Raw genomic sequence first — 20,409 nt, 5'->3', positions numbered from 1 at the left:
TTACCTGTATTGGGGTTATAATAGTCCCCGTCATTCACAAGCACTTTGTTAAAGTGAACCACGCCGACATCACTGGAGAAAGGCTTCTGTGTGAGCCCAGCAGAAAACGACACCAGAGAGGCCGCAGCAGCAGCAGGTCCTAAAATGGGTAACAACGTGAGTCAGAGTCACATCAGGATGACAACACAGCCTCTCCCTGTGATGGTTTATAATCCATTGCCTCTGTTCCTGCACATACTCCACTTGGACTAACCCTGTCACTTGAGGGATGCCAGAATTAGCAGAATACGTATTGCTGGCCCAGGTCCCAAGTGTCTCACCATAAAATTTACTGAGCACCATAAAATTCCCCCCTTGGCCACAGCCTCCCTTTTTTTTTCTTTTTTCTTTTCCTTCTAAGGAAAAGGTACGTGGCTTGTAAATGCTGGCAGTGGAAATCCTGCCACCTCTCAATTCAACGATGCTTCTGCCACAGACATGCTTCAGGACCGAGGCTGCCCCTTGGACGTCTCCGATCTCCGTCACTATCACAACGCTAACAGGAGTGCTAAAAGTGTACAGCTCGTGCCAGCTGTCCTAGTCACGCTAAGACTCTCTTACCTTCTCTGCCGGAGGGTAGTGAAAATAGCTACAAGAAGTAACACTTCGGTATTAAAGCAAAGAGAACCATCAGTGGGGCTTTTCTCTCTCTCTGGCACTTCATTTTTGGGGGACTTTGCACTCCACAATATTTTCTTCTTTTCTCAGCAGATCAAACAGACACTGAAGTATTTTATAGTGGCTATGTGCTCAACAGCTAAACACTGCTGTTAGACTGGTGTTGGATGAAATACAATTTGGACAATTAAGACAAATTTTTACTTTTAACAGACTGACTTAATGGCAAGTGTTTAGTGATCGACCACTTAATTAGTCCCATTTTAGTTCCCTTCCCTCTAAACATTTCCCCTAAGGCGGGACACAGTACTAGAAGCAGTCAACTCTTGTTGCTTTGTTTGGGCAATTAGGTAAATAACAAATATACTTCAAGTTGTCCTCAGTTGCTCTATTTCTACCCTGTTCAGGTTAGGATCCATGTCTTCTTCATGCTGTTTCACCCCTGCTCCTTCTTCTGCCTTCCTTAAGTTTGGTTTTCTCTTCTTCTCAATCTGAGATGCTCATCAGCAACTAATGTTCAGTTCAAATTATATCAGTTAAAAATTGAAGTTAAAAAGTGACAAAACTTCATCTAAAATGTGGATATACAAATGCTCTATCCATTTTTTTTTCTGAATAACTGGGAATGGGGGGTGGGAGGGGAAGGCAAGGGGAAGACATGCCTGCAACTTCAGAAATGGCTAATAACTACCTTGATTTCCCTCAAGGGCTAGTAACCAGCTGCCTCGTGTATCTTTGGATATCTCCTTATTCAGTATTTTTCTCACGCTTGGAAAACAGACAGAAGCCCTTTTTCATTACTCCTACCTGCCAGTGCACCTGCAAGTGCTCCTGTAAGCTAAGATGAGGTTATTTCAAAGGACCAAAATTAATTGCAGGAAGTCTACTTACTTAAGCAGCTTCTCTAAAGCTCCACCACCTTACCACACTACTTACAGAAAGCATCTCTTTGTATTCTCAGCTTACCCTGAGACTCAAATCAACTGAAAATGCGCCTCAGCTAACTTCTCGTTGGCTCCCTCAGAAAGGTTTCTCTCCCCTGCAGTCATACCGCACACATGGCACAAAGAATTTGCTGCTTGCCCAGAAACGCTGTCCTCTCCATTTGAAGTAGCTACGGTTCTGTTCAGGTTGGTGCCATCTGAATAAGGGAGTGACTCGTGCCCTGGCTCGCCATGGCTTCAAGATTTTCCTGCACTACTTGCTAGAATAGTTTATTATTAGAGTTTGCTGCTTAAATTGCTTCAGATCTGCAGCCTACTTTAGCACACCATCTGTGTTTGTCCAAAGCAGAAATCCTAAACCCATCTAGATATCCTGTAGATCAGTTCAGAGGACAACATAAGGAGGCACAGTAAAGACATAATGTGTCTGTGCTCGCTTACCCTCCTCCCATCTTCCAGCTGGAACTGCGCCTGTTTGAAGCTTTCCCAAGTCCTACCAACAGCTCTCAGCAGTGCTTTTGCAGAATCTCACAGAGAAGTGAACCACCTTCTCTTACGTGTCCCCACTTGCCAACGCTTTTCTTCATGCAAAGATCAAACAAAGTTCAGCTTCTCTAGGCAAGGTCCAGGCTTGGAAGCAGTTAGTGTTGTGGAATTATAAAAAATCAGGAAGAAAAGTTTTAAAGCATTTAAAAGCTGGGAACCACATGCACAGCTCTGATGAAGAAACTGGAAGGCAGACAGAAAGTTTCTGTCTGCCTTCAGACAGAATCAGACAAAAGATTCAACCACAGTTTTACAACTGGAGGAGGAAAAAACTCTGGCTTTAGATGTATTCAAGAAGGTTTCACTTCAGAGAGAGAGAGAGAGATATATACGTAAGCAGGAGCAGGTATGCATGTTCATGGCTATCTAAGCTAGTATAATACATTCTAGGGAGTCAAAAGACAACAGAAGAAACATGGGTGGTCTTTGTTAGGTTACATCTACTTCCACCCATCTGCTAGTTGTATTTCTGGTTCTCCACCTCTTTTGACATCCCAGCGCAGTTCATGCCTCCCATGGAGACCAAGGGCCAGAAGGAGAAAAAGAAGAAAAAAATCCAAACAAACACCCAAACAATCAAGGAAAACAAAACAGTGCACAGCATAGGCATTTTCTATCAAGATGAAAGGAGAAAAAAATAACAGAGTGCGATGGTGCTGCTGACAATTGCTCAGTAACTGGAATGAGGGCTCTTCAAGAATCTACACAGAAGAGAGACTATCAGTATGTAATTCATTTGTCAGTACGCACTTATGACTCCTTTGCATATGGCAGGAGTAGGGAGCATATGTCAAACTTCCTCTGCTTGGCCAATATTCCTAAATCTAAATGAGGGAAAAATGTATAATTTTAGTTAGAGCAAATGGGACAACTGTAACCTACTCTAGGTGATCCTGCTTTAGCAGGGGGGTTGGACTAGATGATCTCCAGAGGTCCCTTCCAACCCCTACCAATCTGTGATTCTGTAATATCAGCAATTTATCACCTCTCCACCTATATTTTTTTTTTTTTTAACTCTTCAGTTTGACCCTAACACATTTCAGGAACATTCATTCTGCTTATGGGATGCAGCACAGCACAGTGCCACACTGATTTCCACAGGCTCAACGAAACTGGGCCCATTAGCTCTGCTCCGCTAAGTCACAGTGTTTCTGATGAGGATGATAACTCACGCAGTCTGTTATGAAGACACAGCTGCTTTTCTCCTGAGTCTGTTAGTAACAGCTCTTTCTGCTCTTACAACTCCTACCTTTCATATCACAGCAGGAGAACGTTTGCCCTAGCACTTGCCTACTGCTCCTTACACAAATACCCATCTCTTTCTTACCCCATCTGTGAAGTGCACTGGTCTTTCATGCAAATGGCAGCAAAACACAACCACGGGTCAACTGTGGGTAAACACATGTTCTTTACCTCAAAGTCAGAAAACACGCTTTCCCCTTTGCTAGACCACTGGTGGTACTAACAAGAACACTGCTCCCTGTCCGATGATCAAAAGAAAGAGCTAAACATGCAGCAGAACCCATCATGAGCACAGCAGGGTAACTTATGTATTCAGTAAACTCCTTCTTCAAATCAAGGACCACCTACAACATAAATCTTGCGCTACAGTAACATCATGCCTTTATATTTGAAACATGTCCTACAGGCTTGCTGCCTGGAGTCACATGGAGAAAGTAAAGAAGGTCGAGTATCAGACGAGTAAAAAGAATTAAAAAGCCCAAACCAAAATTAGCCTTTTATGTGCACGAATATATATACAGTAGTGTTCGCACAGCAGTAGGGCTCACTCTTACTAGCTCAGCTGTTTTCTTTATCACACCGTACAAGGAGTTTCTGTTAGAGGAGCAGCCACCCTCCATTGAAGCTGCAGGGTTAAGGACACAAGCAACACTGCAGACTGCAAGAAGGGAGAGGGTGGGGAAGGCCATCTATGCTTTCAGGTTTTGTTTTTTCTTTTCACTGTGACCCTCTGTATGCTGATCAGAACATCCAAACCCTCCTCCTGGCTCTGTCCTTGCCTAGCTGTGTGACTTGGGATCTTACAAGTATTTTCTTATCAGTTCCCAGAGCAGTTCATCAACCAATTCATTACTTGTGCCTCTGCCGTTCTCTTTGCTCCAGCAAACAAAAATTCTCATAACTGTAAAATTGCCATGCTTCAATAACATTTGTTGCTGATGCTTCTTTGAATAACAATTGGTTCAACTCTTTCTGCATTAAAAGGGATTAGGTGGATGCACTTAGGTCCTGACACTTAACTCGCCTTTGTCATAAACTCCTTGCTTGTGAAAATAGAGCTAATATGTAATATTGTAGCATACACTCTCTCATAAGTCCTTGAAGATCTTTACATGCAGATAGCTAATGAATCTGGAAAACTCCAGAAGTACTTTGGTATCATGCCTCAGCATTCAAGAAGAGCACTAAAGTGGGGCTAGTTTAATCCCAGAGGACAGAGTTGGAGCCCTCCACTTCTTCCTGAGCAGTGCTTTTATGTAACAGAAGCTACTCATAAACAGAAATGAAAGGGAGTACTCAGAAGGCCAGTTTAATTGTACAAGTTTCTTATTTTAGGAATTATAGTACAAGAAGGTCTGATCTTCTTTCAAATTTGAATTTCAGCACCACAAAATGTACTAGGTGAAGACTGGCAAAGGCATCATAAACTGTGGTCCTGCACGAATTAGACATTAAGGATTCCTTGATGCCTTCCTTATTTAAGCATTAAGTTCCTCCTCCAATAAGCAAAAAAATCTTCCCTTCCCCAGCTGTTAATTTCCACAACACTGTTAACTGCTGAATTCTGCCCCAGAGTGCTCTTTTTCTTTGCTGTTTATAAACAGACACTAACAATTAGGAACAGTGGATGTAAATGCTCTATCTCCACAGAAGTCTAATAGCTATTTGCAGCTTCCTTACCTCTCTGTTTTCTATGACTGCACCTGCCATTGGGGTTTGCAATGCATTTTGGGGGACGTTATAGGACAGATCAGCAGGTATATCTTATATTTGGATAGGTCTTCAGGTGCACGGATCAGGAAAAGGAACTCCTTGGTCAAGCTCACCTCTCCCTGGGTCACAGGGTGATAACATTTCTTGCAACATGTTCCACCAAGCAGCAGAGGCGCACTGCCTGACACACCCTGTCTTTTCAACACTTTAACATCCACCTACTGTTTCACACAGTTTTAGCATAAACTTATTAAAATACTGCTGTCTATAAATGGCAATAGGTTGTACAAAGTGGAAGAAAGCCCCCAGGAAATCCATTTATCACAGAAATCTAGACATCTATATTGGCTTTGCTGGCATCAAGATACATCAACATTTCTTCACTTCTTATCCTCTTCCAGAAGCCTCATCTATTGCTGCTGCTTCTTACCACCACAATCCTCAAATGCAAAAAGATCGCTTTAAGGCTATGACAGATTTTTAATTAGAAAGTATAAGTAACAGAATTACAGTGTGAACTCTTTATAACTCTTTTTGTCAGTCCCTAGACCAGTCTTCAGGACATATATCTGTGATTTTGTTGGAGTCATCAAACTAAGTCCCAAGGGCAGGATTTTGGATGCCATAAAGCCCTAATGTTTTATTTTCATCTATTTCTCATATTTCCTCAAACAAATTTAGATGAAATCATTCTTTTTGAAGAGGGTGTGGGAATATTCACTTTGATCCAGGATACCATTCCCCAGGCTTTGATAATATCTTGCATATGAGGCTGTAGGGCAGGCAGCACCCAATCAGCATATTTATCAAGGCCAACTAGCATGTCCCACACAAGATTTATACCTGTTTATCATACAAATCCATAAATGAACTGTGATATTAACAACTGGAAAAAATTAAAAATCTCACCTAACCAAGAAAACTGCATTTGAATCTTTTTAAAATGCGGTTCTCAGTGGCAGCACTCCTGCTTTCACTGAAGTAGGAACACGAGCCCTCGTGATTCTAACAAAACCAGAAACTCCTCCATGAGGAGGACAAACTCGTGCACCAGCTCAGATACTAACAGTGCTTCAAGATCTTAGTCATGACCTTATTCATATTTTATTAAAGAAATATTAAAATAGTCAGAAAGAAATATTTTCCCATTTAAAAGGAAAAAAAAAATCAGTACTGTAGTTTTCTAGGAAATAGAAACCCTTTGTATTTTAAAAAAACACTGAAGTAAGTAACAATAACCCAGAACGAATTATTTTTCAAAACCTCAAAACCCCCATATTTTCAAAGGATGCAGATTATGTTTTAATGCTTAGGTATAGCAAAAATCTGTCAGATTTTCCTCAGTGCTAAACTCTCAACTGTGACTTTCCAGGGACTGAAATAAACATTGAGTACCTGTGTAAAGAATTTCTAGGAAACAGCTGCCTTACCTTGCGAGTCCGTGGTAGGAGGAGATAACTTTGGATATCCTACAAAGGAAATGTAGTATGTGTGACATAGTACATAATGGAATACCTTACTACAAAATATCACTGCAGTCTTCTAAAAAGAATCCTTTGTTACCAAACAGCAACCTACCAAAATAGCCACCACACAGAATCTCCTATGAAATGCTCAATTATTTTTAAACTGGGGTGGTCATGACAAAGAAAACTAAATTCTTACTACAATGTACTAAATCCACTGCAAGCATTATGGCAAGAAAGAAATAATTTAAGTTTCCAGAGTGGCAAAGACTGCTGTAGTTACAAAGGATTTTACATCAGTCCTGTTGACCTCATGCTTTGTGCAGCCTTGGCGAAGGCAACAAAACTGGCACTGAATGTGTTTCCCCTACTTCTGTAGCCAGCTGGAGGCTGCAAAGGCCCGTTCACAAATCATCTCTGCCATAAACTCTAAACGCCAGCTATAACAGGCCTCCATGAAAGGCTGCAAGGTGGCTGGTAAAGTGCAACAGATCTCAGTGTCACCCCTCCAGCAAGACCTGTCATGTCCATTGCACTTATACAGGAGTGATTCGCTATTAGTTTGGTTCTCTCACCTGGTGCTCCAGCATATCCTTCAGCAACAGGCATGGTACTTTGACCAGCCTGACCATCCACGCTTCTAAGCCGCCCTCTTCCTGACATTAAAACAGTGCCAGGAGGCCCTGCCTCTCCAGTCTCCAAGATGATCCCGGTTGTTCCAGGCAGAAATGGCACAACACCTGACCCTGGCAGCGCTGGGCGTGGAGGAGGTCTCAGCTGTGGTGGCTGGAGGGGGGTCCTCTGTCGTGGGGGTTGTATCCTCGGCGGCAGCAGGGATATGCCAGGCTGGGGCTGTAGGGGTGGTCTTGGTGGTAATGGCTGCCGTGGTACTTCTGATCGCCCTTTGAAATGATGAAAGAAGAGGAAAGATACAGAATTATTCACCTAAAATACTATATAAAATTGCATATTTTTGTAAAAAAAAAAAAAACCCTATAAAATAAAACAGGACTCAAATTTCCCCTCGGATCCAAGACTGCACTGGCAAAACTCCATTCTACTCTTGCAGTACTACAGACTCCCCTCTTTCCCAGCCCGTGACACAGGGAAAGGAATGAAGACAGTCTAGAGAGAGGACAAGCAGCAGTCAAATAACCTGTGAACATTCACCTGTCAGTCCAGCTTTGACTTTCCGCACCAAGCGGGCTGCATATCGCACCTACTCCCACTGGTGCCTTCATCTCCACTGCGTGCTCTCTCTCTGCCTTCAGTTCTCCTGAACCCCTCCCACCCATCGCTCCTACTTTTGACGCCATACTTGCATAACACCTAGCACAAGGCTGATCCTTTAGGACTACCATAAAGAGAAGTATCCACAGCAAAAAACCTGAGTAAATGAACACTGACTTACAGATATTTTTCCCTACTTTGAAAAGCAATGAACTTAAAATTCCAAATACTCCCATTACTAATATTTTCTGACAACGAAGGCAGAACTCTAGAATATAATCTACCAGAAAAGCCTTTATTGTTTAAAGAGAAGAGATACCATTAAAAGACTTTTCCAGTAGGGCAGCCAACACACATGACATCAGGGTTGAACAGCGCTGACATGGTTACATTTGTGTATCTGGTCCAGTTCTAAGCCCTTTATAGAAATTACAGCTTATTCATAAAAATGAAGTCCTAGATGACATTTAAGGATGCAACGTCCTCACATGAATGAAGCTGAATGACATCTTCATTAAGAAGAGGAATTTAAAAATGTGTAGATTTCATCAGATGTAATGACAGCTTCTACACAGAGTAATTAGAATTTCATTCTAAATTAAACATTAGCATTGGTGATTTTGGTTGCATTTTGAGACTAAAGCATGGCTTTAGGTGCAGGGATGGAAGTAAGTTTCTGGGGAAATGGGCAAACATCTCCTTGCAAATTTATCTGGTGCAATTTGTCACACCAGAGATGCTTGCTATGGCCTACAGCGGAAACCACCGCTCTGAGGTCTCAGTGGTCAGAACAAAGCACTTAAATTCATCGTCGTCCAAAATCAGCCTGGGTAAATTCATCAGTGGCTAGGCCTAAACCTAACGGCTGTGCCTAGAAGCAGACGTGGTGTGAGGCTTCCCCGGCTCTGCTGCACAGCTGGGGACCCCCAAGAGGGCTTACGCTGTGCCTTTGGGAGAAAGCTTACAACCACGTCATGCAGGTACTGCCCGTGACGTATGGCTGGGCTCCAGACGGTGTCGCTGGCAACCCACGTGCTGTTTTGTGACTAGTCCACACCTGCACTTTACCCTTGTGAATCTCATTTCTTGTTTTCAGTCTCGTAAAAAGTCCACATAAGCCTTCCAGAGTACTGAGAGGCTGTCTGAAGTCATAGTCTCGCACCACCTGCATCCATTTGCTAGTATGTCTCCTAGAAAAAAATCTTCCTGATCTTTGCTGGCTGACTTTAACTGTCCTGAGAATTGAAACTGATACAAGCAATGCACCACAAAGCTGGACTGAAGCTCACCTGGTAACTCTGTCCGCAAGGCAGAGAACTAAGGAGTTTATACAAATTATACAGGTTAAAATGATCTTCATAAAAATCCCAGGATTGAGAAATTTTATAAAAATTTTCAAAAAAAGGCTTAAAGTATCAAAATTGTTTAACAGAGGAGTTAACTTAGTGAGATATCTTCTGTCCACAGTGGCATAGGTTTAGACCTTCAACTAAGATCTTCAGATTAACCTCATTCAAAACACAAATTGACAAAATTGGGATGCATGTACTTTTCATTTCTCTAGTCAAGTAAGCTGAACTCATATTAAGACGACTTAGGCTGAGACAACGAAAATTAATACATTTCTTTTCTAAACCATGGAATAACAATCAAAAGCTTAAATCCTGTATCCTGTGCAAACTGCTTCCTTGCATGCAACATCAATATTGCAATATTCAGAATTATCCAACTACATCTCCATAAAGCTACATCCAAAATTACCTGCCTAAAGCTCAATTTAAAGTGCCAGTAATCTGATAGGTGTGGATTGAGAGAGATCTGGTCTGCCATCTTTGCCAACTTTTTTGGCCTCTTCTACTGAGATGTATCATACCAACACAAAGTACCAATAAATCACTAGATAAAGATGATAACGCTGGAGTCACCCTATCCTGATGCTGAATTCCATAACACGTGTTTTCAGTTCAGAAGGCAATGAGAAACTGAACCCTCAACAAAGGCTGGGGTGAATCTAGCTGGACCTGCTTAAGCTTTGCTGAGCAGCGGACAAACAGAAATTTTCCCCATCATCCCATCTATCTGGGAAGGCAAAGAGCAGAGCTGAGATCATTTCACAGCTGAGAACAGTAACACTGTCCTCAGCAGGAGCGTCCTTGCTACTCTGATTTGTCATCACTGTTTTAAGTGACAAGTCGGTTATCATGCCACTCAACAGCTTCTGCTCTCAGATGCCAATCCACAACCGAAACAGAAGGACAGGTTTCCCTCCTCAGCTGAAAATAAGAATGCTTTTGTTCCTCTCCCCCTCTTAAAAATATTTTATTTTATTCAGTTTGTTCAGCCAGGCAGCTTTAACCTGCAATTTACTTCACTGAAGGAGGAACGATTTGCTGGGAAGGAAGGCGAGCAGCAACTTGGATGCATGAGGCGGGTGGATCTTTGGGGTGCATCTGTTTCTAGTATTGTCCTGCCCCGACCATGCTCTCCTCAGCCCCCAACACACAAAGAAACAAAGTGCGTAAAACAAACTAGCGAGAAAAGGAATCTGTGACTGTACTCACAAGAAGCCAAAAAGACCTGACTTGAATTTTCAAGGGATTTGACAATTAAGTTAGTTACAAAGTACCACTTGGCACAAGCTCACTGTGAGCCTACAGGAATTGACTATATGACTCTCTTATTTGCACTATGACACTAAGATTTTACGTTGCCCTTTATCAATGCTGTAATGTGGAGCATACATTTGGTTTCTTAGACCGTAACTTCAGCAGACAGCATTTAGCTTTTGAAACCCTGCTAGAGAGACAATTACCAGAGGAATTGCAGTTCAGGTCAAATAACCGTAACCAAAGCAAACTGCACTCCCAGCATGGTATCTGGCTGCAAGACCACACTTCTCATTCCTGCAAAACTTCATTAATCTATATGAATAGGTAGTAAGTTAAAAGAGACCACTAACTTTAGCATTTCTTTCAGTTTCGTGCTGTTTGAAGAGCAAATGTACCCGCAGAGATGCACAGAGCGTGATGAAATGAAATTACCCCCACGAGCCGTGGAGCTGAGGGTAGTCACCACTTCTGGTGCACCAAGAGCTGCTGGATTACAATACCTTGGCAAACAAATCATGAGTGGTCCACTATGAGCTTAGAGCAGATCACCACCTGCCCTTGCCACTGCCTTGTGTACCTTCGAGGTGTCCAGAGGAGGGCCACGAAGCTGATCAGAGGGCTGGAGCACCTCTCCTATGAGCACAGGCTGAGAGAGTTGGGGTTGTTCAGCCTGGAGAAAAGGCAGCTCTGGGGAGATCTAATTGCGGCTTTCCAGTACCTGAAGGGGCCTACAGAAAAGCTGGAGAGGGACTGTTTACCAGGGAGTGTAGTGACAGGACAAGGGGTAATGGGTTTAAGCTGAAGGAGGGTCGATTTAGATTAGATGTTAGAAAGAAATTCTTTACTGTTAGAGTGGTGAGGTACTGGAACAGGTTGCCCAGGGAGGTTGTAGATGCCCCATCCCTGAAAGTGTTTAAGACCAGGCTGGATAGGGCTTTGGGCAACGTGGTCTAGTGGAGGGTGTCCCTGCCTGCAGCAGGGGGTTGGAACTAGATGATCTTTAAGGTCCTTTCCAACCCAAACCATTCTATGATTCACCAGAAATTCCAACAAATAAAATACAGGTCTGGCCTCTGGGTCCATATCTGACGTAGAATCATTCAATAACCTGGCTTGTTAGTTTGGACTGAGGCACTTCAAACTCCCTAATAAAAAATTCAGAAGAAAACACAGCCATATTCCTAAGGTCAAGGTCATTTGACTCTGCTCAGGTTTACAGTGCGCTGGGCTTACACTGCTTGATATGATTTTATATTGTATTTCTTGCAACACATCCCTGCCTTACTGCCCTCAACAACTGTTATTAGTAACAAATTGTTTCTGTTTCAGCCCTTCTGAAGTCAAATGACATCATTTGAATGCTACGATACACTGGCAAATAGTGCGTAAGAAAATCAACACCGATCTACGTCCAGGACTGAAAGTCTTCTTTTCAAATGATGTCGGTATCAGACACAATGCTGCAGATCACAGATGTAAAACCAGTTAAAGCTGCACCCAATTCTTGTAACGGGGTTCCCAAGCTACTTCCAAAAAAGGCTCTTTTGCCAAAATCTTTCTGCAACTCCAGCCATCAAAATTTACTCAGACTGCTGTGCCAGACAGTGTTATTGTAATTGGAAACATTTGGGGATTGAAGCACGTGCTTCATGAATCCTTCAGTGGCCAGAAGCACCCACAGCAGCGAGGGATACTCAGAGTGCCTGCACCCCGGCGCCAGCCGCAGCGTCCTTCCCCAGGCCTTAACACCCGATGGTGGATGGAGCGGCTCTGCCCTGAAACGGCATTATGTTATGGGAACCCGGGAGTGCTGAGGCTTTGTCATGCTTTACAATGTTGTAATTGGGGCTGATAAATACAGTCCATGAGGCTATACTCGAACACCTGCTTTAAATAGCAGGAGAAAGATTATTGTGTGTATCGTGGACCTTTCTCCAATGTTGGCCCCTAGTGCAAATTTATTTGGGGAAAGATGGATGAGAAACAGGATTACACAGATATATCATACTGCATTTTAATAGGGACTGGGTCTGCTTTTGCAAGATCTAGGTCCTAACCCTGTTGAATTTAAGTCAAGATTTCACCAAAAGAAGAATCTGAGAATTACAGACTCCCTGCATTCTCCTTCACTTCTTCCTTTAAAAGAAGAGAAACTTTTTTTTTTTTAAATTTCACACAAGAGCTTCTCCTCTCAGGAGGATTTTTGTGTCAAATACAGCAAAACATTTGGTTTTAAACAATTAAACACTCAGAACAAACACATCTATCGCAGGCTTTCAAGTCTCTGCCTTGGAATAAGAAGGATACTCTTCCCCACAGAAATTACTGTCAGACCTTTCATGAAGAACAACTTGTCCATTCCAGCAACAGTGCTCATGGTTCCACATCTCTACTCCACCAGCCACCATCAGCTGCAACAGCCCATAGGCTCTTCCCTCAGCACCTCTTCTTCTGGTTTAGGGCCAGTCACAGAAATCAGCCTCTTATTTCTCTCACACATGCACAGAATTAAAACCAGAAGCATCAACCAACTGAAGAGTACAGTTTCAAAACAGTTTCCAGTTCCTATGTTTTTGCATCATGCTAACAGAAACAGGAACTCAGCTTCCTTCTGTAAACTTTGACTCTCTCAGACAAACAATCCGTTGCTGCAATTTGGAGCAAGAACTGCAGAGGGAACTGAGTGGCATTTGGCACAGTCTCTAAACCTTTGTGGCAAGGTTCACTAACATGTTGAGGTTTCTGCTTCATAGCGTTCTGAGTCAAAGGGAATGTGCCTCTGCTTCTCAGCCACTCTAATACAAACTTTAAACCACCTGTGGAGGTAGACTTGAGCTAACATGTCAGACTACTCACAGAAGTGGCTGAGGTGTGAAAACACTGCAGCCGGGGTGTGCACCTACTGCCAACTTGCCAACTACGATGTGGGAATGCCAACAACTCCTGGGAGAGCTATGAAGCAGAAGTCTCATAAGGCCACATCAAGACATGCCAGAGCTTGTTCGCGAAAGTCCTATATCAAAGAGTTGGTGCTGAATTATAATCATTAACTTATGCTAAGAAGAAAACTTGCAGGGAATCTTTCTTATCATAGATTTGAATTCCTTTGACTGCGTTTTTCTCCATTTACTTTTCAATTTTCCCTGAGGAATCGAGAATAATTTCTTGTAACAAAATAAAACAAAACAAAAAATCAACTGGAATAATACCCACTGATAATTATTACTTAAAACTCACTTTAAACTCACTATCCAAAAATATTCATTTTCGCACTCCCTTTATTCTGGCTCAAAGTAAACATGAAAGCATATAAGATTTTTTTTTTGTGAGAATACTTTTAAAAACACTCAAAGTCCTCTATGGTGTTCTAGAACAAAGAGCCAAAATTAGAGTCACTGTAAAAACAAAGTAAAAATTGTGTAATATTAAATTTTTCCTCCCTTGTTTAGTTCCTTTATAAATAATTCAGAAAACAAAGCCAGATGAAAAGCAAACAAAAAAAGCATTAAAAAAAGCTAAAAAAACTTACTTGAGTCAGACTGAGATTTCAGCATGCCTTCAATATCTGTGGTCATTTTGGAGACCTGACTATAAAACTGTTGGACAGAATTTTTGAGACCAGAAATATCAGTGGAATGAGATGCTATAGTTTCATTCATTTCGCGGATGCAGTTCCATAAGCTGCTCACGTGCTTATTCAGACCTTCTTTTATCTTCTGCAAGCTGCCTGAGACAGAGTCCAGCTTGCCGCAAACTTTTTCAACACGCGAGACTCTACTCTCAACATCTGAAACACCCTCCTGAATACCTTGGGTCTTTTCTTTGCACTTGCTAAGATCATTCAGGATATGGTCATTCAATTGTTCTAGTCTCTCTCTCACTTCACCACAGCAATTATCACTGGGGTGGGCAGTTTGATTTGCAAATGTCCTCTGCATTTGATCAATTTTTCGGAAGACACCTCGTTGTGTTTTCCTACAGGTAGAATTGACACCCAGGAGCTGCTCTTTGCAGCTACTCAAGCCATCTTGAAGGTTCTTCACATCTTTATCCATGACATTTAGACTATACCGGAATACGCGTGCATCTCTCTGCATTTTCTGAATGTCACGTTGGTTACTCTTAATTAAGTTGAGTTTCTCATTAAGAGAGCTATTTAGAGACTGCAGGAGAACAGAGTTGTTCTCTGTTTTCAAAAGCAAGTGATTGTATTTGTTGTTATAATTTTCTAGCTCTTTCTGAAGGTCCTCCATACCTTGTGGTGCAGACTGACATTTCTGCCCACAGAGGTGTTCAAGTGACAGTAGTTTGGTCTTCAGGAAATTCATCTCTGCTGTCAATTGCTCATTTGCAAATCCTGTGTCACTGGGCAAGATGGGTCCAGGATTAATATACATTCCATCTGGGTCTGTGGTATTAGCGATCTCTAAAATAGTGCCACCTAGTCTATCTTCTAGTGCCCGCAGCTTTTGGTCAAACAAGTCTCTCAATTCATCTACCTCAGCAGCTATAGCACCACGGAGGGTTTCCTCAACGTAAAAGCAGTGTTCTTCAGCATTTCGTTCTGTAACATTCATCCTCGCATCTAGCTCCTCCAACCTCTCACCAAACATGTCTTCTAGATCTGGAGTTGACAATCGAGTGATTTCATTATCTATTCTGACATTCAAGATCCTGTGTGCTTCCACAACTCTGTCAATCTTCCTATCTAAATCTTTTATCTGTTGGTCAAAGTCATCTCTCCCACCCTCCTTGCAACAACTGGACTTGTTTGATGGAATCTGAGTTCGGAGAGTATTTATTTCTTTCCTCAAGTCATTCTCTTTTCCTCTTATAACATCGATTATTCCTAAACAGTTATTTTCATTGTCATCACACTGCTGCTGGATATCCTGTAGTTTGTATTCACAGGAGTTCTTCAGATCTGCCATTTTCTTTTCAAATCCTTCCAGTATTTCCTGTCTGAGGGACTCAAATTTTGAGTCTATATACTCCTGATATATATTGTTGCTGGGCATTGTTATTGTAGGTCCTTGTGCTGCCTCCTGCAGTTGTTTTAATTGTCCTTCATAGCCTTTTACTTTTCCATTCAGTTCCTCCAGCTTGTCATTCCTCATCTTCAAGGCTTCTTTGACCTCAGCTAGCTCAGCCTTTATATCTTCCATTTCAAAATCAATAAAAGGGTCTTTTTGATCTTTATTGCTGAGGAGTCCAGGCAGATGAATAGTGTCTGTTTCACCACCAATCGCACTATCAGGCTCTGGGCGGTCATAAAGGTTGTTCAGCCAAGTGACCAACATCTTACTAGCATCTTCTTGGACAGTCAACTTCAGGTTTTCATTCACACCTGCCACAGAGGACTGAAGTTCAAGCACTGATCGTGTAAGCCTAAACAATTCGTCCTCAAGAAACTGCATTTTCTTCTCATATGGTGGAGGTTCCGGTATTTCTGTTGGTTCCGCATCTGTTTCATGAAAATAACAGACAAGGTCTGGGTGTAAATATTCCAAGTGGTATCTGTTTTAATCAGCTGAGGCTAATTTAACTTTTCTTTAAAGCCAAATAATGATTTAAATTGCATAATGCTTGTTCCCTTTTCCATTCTTGTTTTCAGTAGTTTATAATTAAAATGTTATCAAAGCACTTCAAACTAAAAGTGTTAGGACACTGACCAATTCCTGCCAAGATACAATGGCAATAAATAAATAAATTAGCAAGCAGAACCCCCCTTCTTGTTCAGCAATGAATCTAAGCTACAGCATATACAACAGACTATTATAGATCCATACACAACACAAACACTTCAGAGCCACTGCATCTCCTATAACAATAATTTGGGAGATGCTGCTCTTGAATTCCCATTGAAAACTTAAGTGGCAATAATTTATATGCCTGAAGTGGGTTTGTGCTCCAGTATTTTGCTGAACTGGAGTCCAAATGCGTAGAGTGGATGGAGTTCTGCAGGATATTCCAGTTATCACACTTGCTTCAAAAATACCTAATTATTGGACACATATTTAAGTAGGCAATAAAAATCTGTATAAAAGCATAAGCTTTACACATTCAAAACTGTTAGATTAAAGTAACACCAGCTCTATCCTCATTGAATGAAAAAAAAGTAAAAGTAGACTTTTAGCTGCAATCTAATTTTTACCTAGCACAAATCAACTAATTAATCTGAAACCCTTCTTCCAATCCATTTGTCATTGGCATCACCCTACTTGCAGAGCCACGTACAATTCTGGATGTTCAGTTTCAAGAAAAATGTGTAACAACTGCAGAAGTCCAGAAGAAAGAAAGAAACATTATGAGAGGTCAAGAAGCTACAAACTGCAGGAAAAGTCGAAGTAATTTGTTATTTAGGCTAGAGGAGAGGAGAGTGAAGAATGATATTCCAAAAGATATCTGCAAATTGGTAGGGAATAAACTGTTTTCCATATCTGCTACTGATGAGACAGGACAAGAAGAAAGGGCGTCAACTGGAGCAAGTGAAGGTAAGGCCTGATCACTGTACAGAAAGTGAAATGCCAGAAGACATTGTCCACATAAGTAGCAGAATTTCCACCACAGGAGGCTGGACAGACATAGCTGATAGGGATGGATAAACAGACCCCTTAAGATCCCTCTCATCCTATCTCCCAGGACTCTCAGCAACAAGGCACTGATACTCAGTCAAGATACTGAATGTGATCCCAAATAATCATCTAGTATTAATCAAACCTGCAGCTAGACCACCAACTGGTTTACTTTAACAAACGTTTAATACCACTTTAATGTATAAAGCCACATAACCATATTTAAATGCATACTCCCACATGTCTTTGCCATTAGGCAGAGAGGGGTAAACGCTATAAATATATCATGTATATTCCCAATTGTGATTTTGCATAGTATCTTTTATGCAATTCATAATCCAAAGACTTTTGCACAGTTAAGGCATACTATTACAGACAAAAAAACCCCACACAACAATGAAGTTAAGAAACAGAAGTGATGAAGCAAACATACTGCTTTAAATACAACAGAAAATAACACAAGTTTTTAGTATTAGAATAACTCTTTCAGATGACAAGTAAACAACTAAGGATAAAAAAAGTGCCCTGTCAAATTGTGACTATATTGTGTTAGAGTGGTGTTAATAGTTAAATTTTCAGACAAAAGAATTTTAGCACTGGTTCCAGGCTATGCAGCTAGATATACAGTGGAGAGCAACACTGAGACAGGGTCTGAAGGACATGCAGTTTGAATTTTTGTTAGTTTTAAACTGGATTTCAGCTTAAGGACATTACAAAGAAGGTAGGAAGTCACAAACGTACTCTTCAAGACTGGCAAGGTGGCTGATTCCTTTAATAATAAAAAAGTATGCACACACAGAGTGTAGCTATTACATACACACTGGTCTGTTTTTGTACCGAATTACAGTTCTTTTAGGGTCAGAGCAGAAAGAAAATCTCTAGACATAAGCAGTGTATGAGTTACTTAAAGATATCACCATGGTTTATTATCATCTTTTGGAAAGAATATTTTAGGTGAGCTAACAAAATATTTTTAAAGCTTATTTTTAAAGCAGGTATATAACCTATAGGACTGGTTTAAAAACATATATCCACCACGCAAAAAACACAAATGGAAATCTGACTAAGCGCTAGACGTGACACTAATATCTGATGATGTTGGGAAAAAGTCCTTCAGAAGGAAACATCTGTTTATCATTTGTTGCTAATGCAGAAAAGGAATAATACTGCAGTAACAGGACTCCTCTTACCCTTTCAGAAGTCGCTATCTTATACAAACAAACGTCATTCATTCTTTAAGGTATCTTTTCAGAAATTGAGGCTTATCATTCCCTTAGAATTAAGGCAGGTAATCAAACAGGAATCTGTAAAATCTGCACAAGCCCTTGAACAAACATAACACTGTGAAAATGCTAAGGAACACCATATATTGTTAGAAGTAGTATCTGATTTTTTTTTATTAATAGTTCCTCTCATATATATATATATATATAATTTTTTTCTGAACACTGAAGAAATCACAAAAAACTCCATGAATTCTTACCAAAAACCCCCAACCTTAACACAAAAATTTCCTGAACCATGAGTAGCCAGCTGGCATTTATGGCCAGTGTTCTACAACTACCCCTCTGTTATTCTTCAGAAAATTCTCTGTATCAAGACTGTTACTACCTGGCTATTATTTTCCCACCACATAGTGTCTTCCATATGGATTTTGTACCTGCCAGTAGCTGAGTTTAATAGAAACCGTAACGGTTCTTATACTTAAAAGACAAAACAAAAACCCAGACATGATCATGCATACAGAAATTCAAACAAAAAGTTACCCAAGCCTTTCTTCACGACAGCTTTTGCTGGTGTTGTAGGACGACGAGCAGTGTTTGGCTTTTCTGCTGGGCCTTCTCTGCAGTCTTCCCCTTTGTACCCGGGACAACATCTCCATTCCAGCTCTGTAACTGTCTTATATGCAACTGTGTACCGAGGTCTGAAACTTGTTCGGTATCTGCCGAAACAGAAAGCATTTAAAATGATCCATAACCTAATCTGCTATTTAGATTAAACCTAAAATATAACCAGATTTTTTAAAAATTAAAATAAATTAATTTCATGTCTGTTTCATTTTCTCCTTCAAACATGAACAAATGCTTCTGTCTAGGTTTTAAAGTTACTTGCACTCAACACAGTCATGTGAGGGAGACCAAATACAGCTATAGCAACAGGGGGTTTCATGTATGAGCAGAGGGATAATGTATTGTGGGAAGTGAAGGTTCATCAGACACTGCTGAGCCTAACAGTGACCGCCAGTATATTACTCCATAAATTCGAAACCTTCTTCCTCACAAACCCACCCACAGGCCTACGTTGGCAGCAGCTCTTCTTGACATCAAAAAAGGTTTCTGCCTGCTTTGTCCCACTTGTCTTTCCACAGTCTCCACTAAAACCATTCCTCAGAATCTGTATGTGTGGAGCAGTGAAACCTAGGAGGGATATTCCAGGGAAGGACAAAACACTGAAAGCATGAGTTAGATAAGGACATGGAAGAAGGAGTCAGATGAAAGGCTACAACCAACAAAGGAATCAACTCTTTCCTACATCACTGCCCCAGTTAAGTTGAAGAGAATCTTGCAGACAAACCTATGCAGGTGCAACCTTAAGTTTCCATGATTAATCACTCAAACGTTAATAAACAGCAAACCAATTCTGGTTGCGCAACCTTCTTTAACCATAGACTCCTTCCGTAACTTTCCTTCAGTACATGTACCGCATGCTCAGCGGCAGTCAGATACGATGGTATCCTACCAGACCAAACACGGAGGCTGTGCTATTTTATAAAAACTACATCAATTTAAGGTACAGTTAATTTTGGGTTGCGAGATGAGGAAAATAAATAAAACAAGGATTCATAACCTGAGCTCAATAAATTGGTATACTTGGAACACATACTGCAACAGAAACAAAAAAGTTACCCCAATTTCTCATGTGAATTCCTCTCTCTGAATAAAACTAATATCATACTATTAACCTCCCTATCAAATTTTCAGCTTTTTTTTTCTTAAGATTATTTCATATTAGAACAAAAGTTTGCACCCATTAACAAATGACAGACTCACTTCACAGCTGAGGTGTCCCTAATGTCGTAATACTGGCAGAGGAAATACAGGACGGCAGCGAAGGACTCAACAAGAGCTCTGCAACAGATTTCATTCATAGCCTGGCTGGGCTCACAGGGAGTGTTATTTTGGGACAGAGAGGATACGCTACAGAATGGCACCAGAAGCAGCCATGCTATCACAGGAAAAAAAAATCAGCTACATGTTTCATTAAACATGTTCTTGTATTAATATTCAAAAATCACCATTGTTTAAAAATAATCGTAATCAGCTACCAGATGGAAAGAATTAAATCTTACACCAGCTGTGAAACAGCTTCTATTGAAAGTCACAAAATAAGAGTTTAACTGTTACTCTTCAAGGTTTCTCTTGCCATG

The 20,409-nt window shown here is 41.0% G+C and overlaps 1 protein-coding gene across 2 annotated transcripts in view; it reads right to left on the bottom strand.

The window, feature by feature from the left end:
* The window catches only part of EMILIN2 (elastin microfibril interfacer 2), a 38,780-nt gene that overhangs the window by 5,382 nt on the left and 12,989 nt on the right, over nucleotides 1-20,409 (bottom strand). For both annotated transcript variants that reach the window (XM_075744306.1, XM_075744307.1), the window contains exons 3-7: nucleotides 18,749-18,924; nucleotides 13,937-15,871; nucleotides 7,144-7,470; nucleotides 6,533-6,571; nucleotides 5-139 (exon numbers count right to left, since the gene is read on the bottom strand). In XM_075744306.1, the coding sequence (XP_075600421.1) occupies nucleotides 5-139; nucleotides 6,533-6,571; nucleotides 7,144-7,470; nucleotides 13,937-15,871; nucleotides 18,749-18,924 (2,612 nt within the window). The remainder of the gene's footprint in view (nucleotides 1-4; nucleotides 140-6,532; nucleotides 6,572-7,143; nucleotides 7,471-13,936; nucleotides 15,872-18,748; nucleotides 18,925-20,409) is intronic.

The sequence above is a fragment of the Balearica regulorum genome, chromosome 2 (assembly GCF_011004875.1).
Source record: "Balearica regulorum gibbericeps isolate bBalReg1 chromosome 2, bBalReg1.pri, whole genome shotgun sequence".
Taxonomy (NCBI): Eukaryota; Metazoa; Chordata; class Aves; order Gruiformes; family Gruidae; genus Balearica; species Balearica regulorum.
This window is presented reverse-complemented; position numbering and strand designations above follow the sequence as displayed.